At 44.4% G+C, this 13,375-nt stretch overlaps 1 protein-coding gene across 3 annotated transcripts in view; it reads left to right on the top strand.

The window, feature by feature from the left end:
• ARHGAP31 (Rho GTPase activating protein 31) overlaps positions 1-13,375 on the top strand; it is a 79,162-nt gene that overhangs the window by 45,034 nt on the left and 20,753 nt on the right. For all 3 annotated transcript variants that reach the window (XM_040054716.2, XM_040054715.2, XM_040054717.2), the window contains 2 exons: positions 9,887-9,989; positions 10,479-10,623. In XM_040054716.2, the coding sequence (XP_039910650.1) occupies positions 9,887-9,989; positions 10,479-10,623 (248 nt within the window). The remainder of the gene's footprint in view (positions 1-9,886; positions 9,990-10,478; positions 10,624-13,375) is intronic.

The following is a 13,375-nucleotide window of genomic DNA, read 5'->3' as shown; positions in this document are numbered from 1 at the left end:
TCCACTGAGACTTGTGCTGGACTTGCTGATGCAGATATCCGAGCATGCTTGAGGAGCAGCCCCCCAGACCAACAGCTTTCCTTGGCTGTGAGTGCTTCACCCAGCAAAGCCTTCAGCAGCGACAAGCAGGGCAATGCTACAACAAACAAGAGCACCAGCATGTCACGCTGTATCCCCCAGACCTATGACACTGGCCTAGCATGACTTTCACATCTTTTGACTTTGTTAGGCTTTGATTGACACCTCATTAAAGCCCAGGTATTTCTCTAAGGAGAGCTTCCTGGTAATGCACATGAAACCTCAAACGTTTATGTGCAGAGTTATGTGTGTCTGATCAGGTGCTGCTTCTGGCGGAATTTTCTCCATGTTTTTGGGACAGAGAAACCAAGCCCACGGACTGTTGTGATCATATACCCTGGGCTCTACTTAGGATGGGTAGAACAGCGCCTTGCTTCACCAGAAAAACATCAGCAATCCGAGTCACCCACAGTTTAATCCTCTTCAAATAAAGACTGACCTGTTTTCAGCCTCCCCTGAGTAGGGTTGGGGGAGCATTTCTAGGTGACCTTCCACTGCCAGGAGAAGTCTTAATTCTCCAGTCTGTGTTGAAACTTACACCATTATTTTGTGCCTCTGTAAAGCTGGTGAAAATGCTTCTATCATTCATCCACCTCCTTTGCTTTTGCATGTCACAGTAAAAGGTAAGAAGGAGTAGAACAAATTGATTTTATTTTATTTTCCTTTGTGGAAGATACTGTGGAGTATTTTTTTCTATGAGGGATTTTTTCCTGTGAGTATGTTTCTTTGGGTCAGGCCCAGGCAACCTGGCAATAAAAACACTCAGTCTAAATATATGCTCAGCAACTAAGCAAAGATGGAATGGATTTGGTGCTGCTTGTCTACAAATCATAATGACTGATTATTGCTAGTGCCTTTGCATGTTTGTTTTCAATCAGATTGACATCATAAAGCCTTATTTACTTTTTCACGAAAGTCTGTTTTCATTTGCCTTTCACTTCTCATTTGCAGCCGTTATGGGTTTGCATTTAGGCTCCTCATCTGTCTGCTTGTGATATGTAATGATCCTCAGCAATTTTTCCTGCTCTTTGCCCTAGGTTGTTGAGTGTCTGTAAAACAGCCCGTTTGGAATAACCTCTGGAAATTGCTGTACCCCTCTTGACTAGGAGAGCCCTAGAGGCAGGATCAGTGAGAGGCCTGAGTGAAAGAACATTGCTGCATAACCTAGTGTCAGTCTGCATCAGTCCATAAGCATGACAGAGGGCAAAAGAAAAAGAAGGGAGAAGATATAAATAAGTGCTGTGAGATTCAACCATGCCATTTTTCTTCCACGTGAGAGCTTGGCCCATGACCAGCTTCTCTGTTACTTTGTACCTTGCTGCCCAGTGTTAACCTGGGCTCTCCACCTGGGTGGTGGGCACCTGTTCTTCCTTTCACACACCTGAGCCCGGTGGCACTGCCATCCTGAGTTCACTGGCACAGCTGGATGCGTGCTTTAAAGCTTGGGAGTGGCTGCCACGTATGCTTGTGGATGTGTGGCAAACATGGAAAGAGAGCCATGAGTGCTGGTGGACCTCCATCCTCTCCTTGTGCATTTGCAGGGAAAACAGAAATTCCCTGGGGAAGAACAGCAGAGAGAACTACAGATCAGCCCACTTTGCTGCAGCACAGGTGTTCATGAGATAGCAACCCAGTTCCTTGCTTCATCCTGTCTCTTCCCCAGCCTTCCAATAGCATTTATTTGGGAATTAGTTGCTTTGTCACCACCATGCCATCATTACAAAAGTGAAGTAAGGATCTGTCGAACAGTGAGAGACCACTTCAGAGCAGCACAGAAACTGCAGGCCGATTCCATGTCCTCTGGAGATTGCTACAGATTTCAGTATATGGAGATGGTGTTTGTGGGGGGCACAGTACAAAAGACTTCAACACTGTTCAACTAGTCGCTGGTATTTTTCAGGTGCACGTCAAGACCTAAGCACTCAGAATTTCCTTCTAACATCCCCAAAAGTCTGCCTTATAAAGAGAAACCTGGAATCCCCGTTGCCTGGCACACTAGAGTCCAAGCTGAAAAGGACTAAGGGACAAACTAACCCTGACAGTCAGGTAGGGAGCATTGATCCCCTTGAATTGCTGCTCTCCTGATTTGGGGATCCTAAGATTCGTGTCTAGGAATCTCAAAGTGCCAAGGGAGATTTTGGGTTCTACATCCTTATAACAGTCAAGAAGTGTGTGTTAAAGCTTACAAGTTGCCTCCAGAGTAATTTTGGGACTGTAAGAAAATGAACAGGTCTGCATCAGGTGGCAGGCCCAGGTAAAAGATGGAGACTGCACTTATTTTTTAACTTTCTTCTGAAGCTCTTGTAAATAGAAACATGTAGATCAAAATCTGGTGAGAGGAGGAAGAAACTTATGGAGTTCATATAATTTTGTTGCTTTGCTGCCAGCAATTAAGTGGGTTAGCATGGCTTACTTTGGATTCTATGCTTAAGAGGAGAGCGGAAGAAGAAAGGAAAGCATGATACGGAAAACATGCCATAAGCTTGTTTATTGATATGGATGGAAGACAGCGGGCTCTCAAGCGACTTCAGGTGAAGCCTACATTACTGGCTTTCCATCCCATCACCCAACACTTACCTGGGCTCTTCCCTGGCAGGCTGCTTGTCCCAGCTCCCTTGAGCTGCAGCATCGGCATCGCCCCACTTTTGCACTCCATCAGCTGGTGCAGCCTTTGGATTTGTTAGTGGTTTTAGCACATGTCACCAGAATCGAGGTCAGTGGCAGAATTCCTGTCTTACACCTTGCTTGTTTTTCCAGTACCTAGGCATTTACCAAGACAGAGGTCAGTTCACTACATTCAGCTTCAAAACTGTTCTGATATTTTCTATACTTACACCCGAGTCCATTTCCAGGCACAGCATAAATTGTCCAGTTTCTCCTATCTTCGGAATTATTTATCCCAATTGCTTGTGCTGTGGTAAAACAAACAAACAAACAAACAAACAAACAAACCCCACAAACAAACAAACAAACAAAAAGCTGTACAGTATCCACCCTAATCTGCTGTAGATCAGGGCTGTTAGGATTTGAATGGTTAGCTGAGGACGTGCACCGCTCATTGACCTGCCATGAAGAACCTGAGCCACTGTTTTCCGAGGTGGTTGTACCACAGTCATAGAAGTTAGGAGTGGAGATATCCTGTTCTGTTATCTGGTCTTTCTTTTTTGCAGGAAATTGTCAGCAGGATGTTTTCCTAACAAAACTATTCTAGTATTTAGTACAGCCTCTTTCAAAAGTGCCTGCGTGACAGAATTTGCCAGCCATGTCAAGGTAAAGTCACATTTCAGAGGGGCACAGTGACCGCCGGGGCTGAGAGTCAGCATTCAGTGTCGGCTTTGGCAGTGCTTTCTCTCAGGCTTTCTTTGATGTGTGCTCTCTGTGAGCTGGCCAGGTCTGCCACGGGCTTTTTTCATTCCTGCTTCAAGCATCGCAGTTGTCAGATCTGCTTTGGAAAATCAGGTGTTCCTACATGTCTTATTTAGATATGTTAGATGTAAGCTGGGTACAATATCCATGGGGAAGAAAAACATCCTTGACGGCGGTGCCACTGACTTCTCTCAAACTCAGGGCCGAGCCTGCAGGTCGTGTTGAAATGCGTGTGCTTGAAATCAGAAGGCCACAACCCAAACAGCACTCAGTGTTTCCACTTCCCACGCAGGCCATGGAGGGTGATGGCTCGCAGCATCTGACAGATTTGAGATCTGTTTTTCCTACATTTTTGCCCACCAAATCCCAGCTGTGCACAGGATGGTGCTTTCATCACAGGGAATGGCACTGTTGTGATAACCTTTGTGACATTGCAGGGGCATTTCCCACAGAAGCAGAGGGGAAAAGATACATGAAGTGTGTGACTTACACAGTGAATCATTTGTGCTGTCCAAGTGGACAGGATCACCTTGGTGCCAACCATTCATCCTTTTAAGCTGTGTTTATGGCAGCTAAGGGAGAAAAGCCAAGGCGGATTGTAACAAGTTGGCTTGGTTTTAAGCCTGTTTCGTGCTGTTTACCTGTCTCATGCTGTTTAAATTCAGGGGTGGGTGTGTGTATGGAGGGGTTGTGGCAACTCAGCCACAGGTAACAGCTGAATTCAACACTGGAATTTGGGAGTAAGACAGGCTTTGGCTTGCTTCCTTTTTTTTTTTTTTTTTTTTTTTTTTTTTAAATTCTGTGGAATGAATTTAGTGCTGGTGGAAAGTACGCACAGACATCCTGGAGAGTGAAGCCCTTTGTCCTTGTAGTGTTTATGTCCTGACAGGGCAAACCATCCCCTTTCCCAGCTCTACCAACTTCATCTCTGAGCAGGAGAGACCCTCTGCAGGGATTTTGGATGCTGTGATCTCTTCTATCCCTGGCTGCCATTGACAAGGAGGCAGTGGAAGGCAAAAGAAATGCTATGTGGTGGGAAGGCAGGATTTATCCTTAGCTGCCACTGGTTAGGACTGTTCACTGGGAGAAAATCTGGTGTTGTAGCTGATGTGCTGCACCAGGGCTTGGGCGAGCTGCAGGAAGGAGAGCAGTTTGATCTGCTCTCAAATCTGTTCCTCAACCAACCTTATGCCTAGTGAAAATCAGGCAATGTCAGCAAAAAAGAAAAAAAAAATATAGTGAATCAGCTTTAAAACTCGTGATTTACAGTAGAAAGTCAGGAAATGTAAAAAAAATACCATATCAGAGATACTGATGATCAAGTATGTTGCCGTTTGTACAATGTTGTTCCTTTCCTGTGATTAGGAGGACAACTGAATATATAAGTTTGTTCTGTTTTGTTATTTTTTTGTTACAAAATAACAACTCTTGCTTAGTACAGACTGAAATACTTTTTAAAAGGAAATATTTCCTATTTTAGTCATTTAAATTGAAACAGGAGACTTTTGACCTTTATTGTTGTGGTATTGCCATAGCATGATAGGAAGCATGCACCACTATAGAGGGTAATTGAAGACAATTAATAAAATACTAATGTAGAACAAAACCAAAATGATGAAATAAAATAAAAATGCCCGCAACTTTTTTTTTTTTTAATGGTAGAGGATTCATTTTGGGGAGAAATTTAAAAAAAAAAAATCCAAACGATTTCCTGCAAGTCAAAAATCAAAAAGTTGGTGTTCCAGGTGAAATGAAAGTTCTGCTGAACTAAAATTAAAATAAAATTAGTGAGGACAAGAAACCTCCACCATGTGGCAAAAACCAACTACCAAGAAGGCCCTGTGCATCTCTGTCACCAGTGCTTATCCTTACAAGGAGTAGTCTGAGAAAATAACAGAAGGATGAAGTGAAAAATGAAGCCTGCTGCTGTTCAGTGCAGTTCAGTGCAGCGTACCCTGAACACATGGCCCAGTCCAGGTTAGCTAACTTACTGTCTAACTGGGCACTATTCACACTGACTGCTTAGGGTGTCTGATTTAGCAACCCCCTCCCTGGGGTCCCTCTATAGCCCATGGGGACTCAGAGTTTCTTCTGGAAGGTGGCACTGAAAGGCACAGGATATTGCCTGCATCTCCTGCTGGATCAACATCTTCTGCTCTTTTCTGGCTTTGGTGGGAGGCCAGGAGGCCATCCTCCCACTGGATGGGGTCACTCCCTCTTTTAGTGACCTCTCCTGCTTGGGCTGCTTGGGGATTTAAATAGGGACATGCTTGAAGGTCTCTGCAGATTAGATCCAAAATACTCAGTCCAGTGCCAGATGAAGTCAGGCAGGCAAAGAAGGGGCACCTTTCTGGCTGCTGGGGAGGTTTGGTGGGTGGCAGCTCCATGGCTGGGAAGGGACAGAAGGGAGAGCCAGCAGTGCTGGGAGGCAGGAATTTCAGTGTGCATTGCTGCCACTGGAAGCTGGGGGGATCAGGAGGAGGACAACGCGGTGCCTGACCCAGCGGGAGTAGCAGACACATGGAAAGGAGGTGGCATGAGCTGTTGTCTTGGAAGGGACCCCGGTGAAGGTGCATGTCTGGGTACACTGAACTTGGAGGTGATATCCAGTGAGAGTGGAACGAGTTACTGTGACTGCCCTTCTGGTTTATTTTTGTCTAGGGGAAGAGAAGTATTGTCTTTTGTGTGCAGTATGTTTATAACTCAATTTCCCTTCTGACTGATGCCTTGCTCCATGCTCTCTTCTCCTCCTCCATCTGGTTTCTATTGTAGTTTTAAATGAGGACAGTTTGGCTGCCTGGCAGAACAAGTGGGGTCTGTGTGACACCAGCTGCCCCTTCCAGCTTCTAAGCCTTCTAAGCTTCCAGCACAGTTTTAATTATAGGAGTGTCAAGACTGGGCTCCCTCCCCCCCATCTCCTCTCTGTGCCTGCACGTACAGCCCATGCTGCAAATCCCCATCCATGTCTGGTCTTCCTTTGGGAGGAACCCAGCCCTGTGATTTACATGCCCTGTAACTCTGATAGAAACCTGTAGTAAAGCACATGCCAGAGCCTGTACCTTCCTGCATTCAGGGTTGATCCCAACCTCAGTTCATCAGGAGCCACGTCTGAAATAATCCTACCAGCTCAGAAACTCCTGGAAGTGGGAGAGAGCTGCTCACTACTGCTCTAACCTCACCACCTCCAAAAGCCCAAAAGGCTAAGCTTTGTAGGAGTTCAGAGCTGCTCAGGAATGCCAGAGCTACAGGTCCTACTCAAAGAAAACATTTATTGTGCTCCAGTTCCATACAAGTGCTGCATTTAGGGGCTTGGTTTGCAGGAAGTCGATGTAGTCCCTTCTCCTCCAGGGATCTGAGGTCAAAGTCTGTAGTTTTCAGTTGCAAGTGAAAAGTGTCCTATGTGGATTTTTTTTTTTTTTTTTTTGACGTCACAAAACTGCTACAAATTTTGACATGACTGACTGTTTCTCTTCCTGTGAGCCAAAGACCTGGTATGGCAGGAAATCTCGTACATGATGAGTGAAGGGCACTGGCAGAGATATGTGAAAAGCCCAGAGTTGGAAAAGCAAGGAAAAGTGCAGGGCCGCGGTAAGAGATCCTGGCAGAGCTCAATGCATATTGTCTATTTGCAATCTCTAGGCTTCCTCTGCTGTGGAATTTTCAGCCACTTTTAAAATGGGTTGAATTTTATACATTTGCTACAGATTGTTCCTCTCAGGCCCCTGTTTTTTGCTTACCAGTCCTCAACAGATGGATCTAGCCTTCTCTTCTTCTGTGTAGAGGGTTTGCTTACCTGCCTGAGGCCTCTTGACCTAATTTACTGCAAGGAAACTTAGAACTCAGCCAAAAAATGGTGTGATTTAATAGGTCTTACTTTCAAGAGGTCAAGTTAGTCACAACAAACATCAGTATCTGCATTTTTAGTTGGTTTTCTTATTCTTAAAACCAAAGTCTTAAAAAATGTCTAATAAAGGATGCTTTGTGCACGGACCCCATTTTTTGGCAGCCAGGCACCATCATATGAGGCTTGTCTCCATGAAAGACTGTTAACCTTTAAAAAAACCTTGTCATGTGGCTATCGTGATCAAATATGTTTTCTGTTCAATTAATTCTTCTTTTTTCAGGTTGCATGGAGTTCAATGGTTTCATTGGTTCAATGGTTTTATTCTCTCACTCAGATGGATCTGAGGTGGACATGGATCTGCTTAACTTTCATTTTTGCTGGTTACATCTCATTTATTCCGAGACTCCTGCCAAGACGGAAATTTTAATATGCCATGTATGCATAGCTTCTACCATAAAGATGTTAAAGCCTGATTTCCAGAAATGGAGATGAGGCCTGAAGTAATTCGTCTTTCCCTTTTTTTGATTTTTAGCCTTCTCATCATCATATGATCTGAGTTCCCTACTGCAGTTCCAGATAATCTGGACTTAGTCAGAGATAGGAAGGTCCTCTTTTTTTTGATGTGTCAGTTGGACTTTTCTGGGAAGGATATTAAGGAAATTTCATTCTACTTTTTTTTTTTTTTTTTTTTTTTTTTTTTTTTTTTTCTTTTCTTTTTTTTTTTTTCTTTTCTCTGTCTCCTTCCACACCATTTAGCCCACATAGGAAGTAAGTGTTGCATGCACTGAAAGGAATGCTTCCCAGGTTCTTTCCTTTCTGGAAGGCTCTGACGTGCCTTCACTTCCAAAGTCCTTGAGGAGAGAATCCCATAACTCTGTTGTGGACAAAGCTTTGACTCTGTAGACTTCACCTGCTCTCTTTGCAATTTCATGGTTTCATGAACGCTGTTGTAGGCTTAGGACCTCTGCCATGAGCTCCACCCAACAACTTGAGAGTCTTGAAAATCAGCACAAGAGCTTTGAGTGTGACACAACATGACCAATGTACCCATGTTATGAGTGCCTGCTCAAAGAATCCATGAAGTCAGTTTTTCCCTGCTGTTTTGGAGAAGCTCCTTTGACTGAGAAGGTATTGTCTGTTTGGACTGTTCAGGCTTCCAAGTAATCACTGGGACTTTGTGTACTCCTTCATTTGGGTTGGCCAAAAGACAAGAGAAAGGGCACACAAAAGGACTTCTTTACTTCCCTCAGCAGGTCAGGAGGCAGAAGGGCAGCACTTCCCTGACTGACTGGCTCAGCAGTAGTGTGTCACTGGGGTGGGTGCAAGCTTGGAGCCCTTCTCCCAGAGCCTGCACCCTGCAGTGCTTGGCAGGGACAGGTCCACCCACGAGCTGGCTCTGGCCTCAGTGGCTCCCGTGAGAAATAACAAAATAATGAAAATTAATAATGTACTAACTGTTTTTGTTCAGGCTATCATTGGGGTGCAGTCTTTGGATGCCATCTGATGAAGCACATGTTAATATGTCATGATAGTCCTGAACTAAGAGCAGAAGAACTCAGGGAAGGTCCAGCCAGAGGCATGGTCTCTGGGGTGTCACCAAGATGCAGTAGTTGCTATGGCCTGGCTTTCCAGTCAAACCTATGGCTTAGTTGGTTTTCCTCCATACAGCTTTTGAAATGTGCAGTGCAGCAGAGTCAGCATTACAGCAGGGAACTTTTGACTTGTTCATTTACTGACTTTTTTGCCTATGGCTGTGTGAAGCAATGCATTAAATACACAGTAGTTTCTAGCACCTAATAAGGAAGGGCTTTCTTACTGTTATTGTTATAGCTTGGGTTGTTATAATACTGGGGACAGGGAGGCTTGATCTGACCAAGAGAATGGGGGGTTCTTATACCTATAGAATGGGGAAAAAATAAACATATACTTTGGGTCCAAGCCTGGATGTAAATGTTGTGCCTCAGGCTCCTCTCAGCTCTAAGACTGGTTAAGTCTTTGTCTAGTTATGCTGATGAAGTTCTTTTGAAGCCGATGTCAGGTTTTGTCAGTGTGCAGATCTAGTCAATATTTGAACTTTATACCCCCTCAGTGGGATTTATGAACACTAAACTGTGGGTATGTAGGCTTATATGGAAGTGTGAATGCTTCTCTGATTTTTATCCAAGCCAATGAGACCTTTTGGCACAATTCAGCGAGGCTGGAGCTCTATACTGGGGAGGGTGGAGGTTCCCAGGACCTCATGCTTTACCACATGCTTTCAATTAGAGTGAAAGAACTTCTTTTGTTTTGTTTTGGAAGAAAAAGGAAGAGAAGGAAACCCTACCTTTCTTTCTGCCATCTTAATGTGACTTCAGGGTCAGTCATTGTCACATGTCAATGAGCATTGCATGGCACAACCACAGCATATCCTCACAGCCACTTTGCAGTAGTTATTTTTTATTTGCCCTGTGTTTCTCTCATTGCTGTCTTTCCTTGCATCCACAGAGAGCCTCTGCTGTTTTTTCATGGAACTGTCTCCTCTGTGGTGACTTGTGGGAGCTTGTCAGTGACTTGTCAGTGTATATTCATTGGACACCTTGCTTTGCTTTCCTCTCGTAGTTCCTTACGTGCTGAAGAGCTGTGCGGAGTTCATTGAGACTCATGGCATCGTGGATGGAATCTACCGGCTCTCAGGAGTGACATCCAACATACAGAAGCTGAGGTAGGGCAATGTTTTGGAGTTTCAGAGGGATTCAGGGACATTGCTGGGTGCCTTTTTGGCATTAGTCCCTCAGGTACAGACTGTGGCCAAGAAAGCTCCACGCTGATGCAGAAGATAAACTGTCTTTGAAGCTGGTAACAGGGGAAGACAACATCTTAGGGATTACCCCAAAGAAACCTGTATCTCCCTCCACATCTGTTAGTGGGAAAGGCATGGAGGGTCTCAGCACCAATGCTGAGTTTCTCTCTCTCACTTTGTGACAAAGCAATGTCTTTATATCTATTTGAGGTCCGCTCCCTGTGTTAGGGATAATGGAGACTAACTGAAATCTCAGGGCCCTGAACTTGGGACACAGTCTGGGCCAGCCTGCAGAGACATCTCTGCTTTCCCATTTGTTTTTTCTCTAGCTGTAAACGAGTACTTGGGGTGGAGTACTGGCCTGCTACAGCTCTTATTCACCCATGTTGTTATGTTTCCATGTTGTTCCAGACAAGAGTTTGTTTCTGACCAATGCCCAGATCTGACAAGGGAAGTTTACCTCCAGGACATCCACTGCGTGGGGTCACTCTGCAAGCTGTACTTCAGGGAATTGCCCAACCCTCTCCTCACTTATGAGCTCTACAAGAAATTCACAGTAAGACCCTTGGCTGTTCCTGTTCCTCTCCAGCAGTGTGGATGTGCTGCAGATTCCTCCATGACAGCTGTTTGGGATTCACTCCTGTGTCCTGGCTTCTGGTGCATCTATTCGTATAAACACTTCTCAGTGCTCTTCCTTTCTCATTTCGTGTTGGCTCTCTTTCCCTGTCCTTGTTTCTTTTCACCTTTTCATGTTTATTTCTCTCAGTTTGTCTGCTGCTTCCTCCCCTTCGTCTTGCTCATTTTTTCACTGCGTTGCTTCCCCACTGCCTCTTTCTCTCCATTGTGCACCTCCTCCCAGTGCTACTAATTCTCTTTCTTTTCCTTATTACTGTCCATCACCGAGAGTCTTCTGGGTCACCCGGGCTTGTGATCATAATCACAGGGGTGCAGATTCCTCATCCCTGTCCCTCCAACTGTCCCTGACACCTGCACAAACCGATTGCCCAGTCCATGTGTAAAGCATCAACTTTTCTGCATCTGTCACATTTTTCATACTGTTCGTAGGACCGCAGATGAGGATACTGGTTGTGCCAGATACGGCATATCGGGTCCATCACGATCACATTATAAATACAAATGGCAGAGGAAAGTGGCAACTGGCCAAGCAGAAATCTCTAACCTTGTTTAAAGAGATTACAATTCAAAGAGTAGTTACTTGATTCTGGAAAACAGCCATAGATTATACATGGATACAGTTGGAGCTTAGGAGCAGACTGCGGGGGAGCAGAAATATAAGACCACAAAGCCTGAATTTTTAAGAGACTTGGCTAATTTTGATGACAGATAATATTTTATTAAAAGGTGGCACAGCAAGCTATGCTTGTTACTAAAGCTGCCTGTTTCTTAGCACTCTAAATCTGCTTTCAGGTTTTTACAACACCAACAAATTTACATCCTATCATTGAGGCTGAAATCTTTCGTGCTGAAGGTATGCACTTTCAGCTAAAAGAATTCACCAACTTCTCAAGATAACTGGTGTGGGGGGTGGGAAAGATTGTCTTCTCAGTGTTAGAAACATCCGTCCTTTGTTAAGAATTTCTGTCATCCTACTCTTTCCCATTGGCTGGGAGGAGGAGGCCACAGCCATTGCCAAAAATGTCAGAAGTTGCAGAGAAGTTCTGCAAAATCAGGTGTTGCTGTCTGGGTTGCTTCTATCCTGAATCAAGCACTTCCAAGTGACACTGCTGTGGCACTGGGAGAGACCCACGGGGTCCTCACGAGGAGAAGCTCCCCAAAGACTCCCTGTTGCCTGCTCTGGGAAGAGTCATCAGTGCAAGGGGTGCTTGCTGTGGGGCAAAGCCAGATGGGACCAGCCAAGCAGGAACTTGCTGTAAGAAGTCAGGGAGCTGTTAGGGATACGGCTCTGCTGGGGATCCTGGGGTGGGGAGCGGCTCGCTGGGCTGCCTGACAGACGTGCAGTAATGTTAGGGGTCTTGCTGTTCCAGTGCCAAATTTTAAGTAAGATTGGTCTTTGTTTCAAGGTGATGTACAGTCAAATCTTCAGGGGAGGTCCTGAGAAGATTTGAAAAACTGACCTGCATCCTCAAGATATAAGGATTCTGAGGATATGGGGTAGGATTGCTGGAGACAGTCTGGATGAATAAGATCTTGAAAATACAGGGTATCATTCAGCCATTCACTGTAACTGATGAGTCTCATTCTTGTTGGAGCTATTTGGCTGGTGTCTTCCTGGCTATCGCTACTGATTTATGAAAGAAAAAATGCTCTAAAGGAAACATTAAGATTTAGATGGAAACTTTTTTTAGGAAAGAATGTTTGCTGAAAAGTGAAGTTTAGGGATGATGACTTGCAGATTTTCAGTAGATACATTTGGTAAATAGCTTTATTCAAAAACAAAAGAGAAAACATTTCTGTAACTGTCTGAGTGGTTTTTTACAAGTCCTTTCTAAAGGAAATGTTTCAACATTCCATCAACACATCTAACTTACATAAAATGTCTTCCAGAAAAGGGTTAAATAGTTCCAAATTTAAATTATAATTTCTGCAGTTAATGACTGAGTGTGATGCTTTTGGTCAACCTTGAACAGTTGTTTTCTAAAATCTTATTCCAGCTTCCCAAAATGTTATCACTTTGGGTTGACCTGAAAGACTTTTTTTTTTTTTTTTTTTTTTTTTTTTTTTTTTTTTTTTTTTTTAATCTCTGGCTTTTCAGTTTTTCCACTTAGCCACGAAATCCATTATTCATGTAAGCCTGCTCAGCAGGGATTTCTAATTGGTAACCCAGCTGACAGGAAGCACAGTCAGATTCCAAGAGGAAAGAAAGAAAAAAGCCCGATTCCCCAAGGAGCAGAAAACCTGCTAGGAGCGTGTGTGTGCGTGGGGTGTCTGAACAGGGAACAGTGGCAGCTGTACCTCAGCAGACGAGTGCTGGTAGGAATAAAGAACACATGCTAATCCCAGCCTGACTGAGCCAGAGCTGTCTCTGAGTTGGGATAGGCTGCACTTTGAGTCACCACAGTGATTCAGAGATTTCTGTCTAAGGAAAGTCAAATTCTTAATGACTAGGGAGGGGTTGGCCTTGTGGTCATTACTATGTCAAGTTCACAGGTTTAACATCCTGGTCATGACCTCAATGGCTATAATTTTTTGCCAGATAATTGCCATCTTGTATCCTAGTGATGGATGGTTGTTTCTCAGGACAGGGAACGTGGTGCTGCTTGGTTTGCTCTAGCCTGGGCATAGAGGGACCAGGTACTCCCTCAGCAAATCAGCTCTAGGAGGCCGAG

Source organism: Hirundo rustica, chromosome 2 (genome assembly GCF_015227805.2).
Source record: "Hirundo rustica isolate bHirRus1 chromosome 2, bHirRus1.pri.v3, whole genome shotgun sequence".
Lineage (NCBI taxonomy): Eukaryota > Metazoa > Chordata > Aves > Passeriformes > Hirundinidae > Hirundo > Hirundo rustica.
This window is presented reverse-complemented; position numbering and strand designations above follow the sequence as displayed.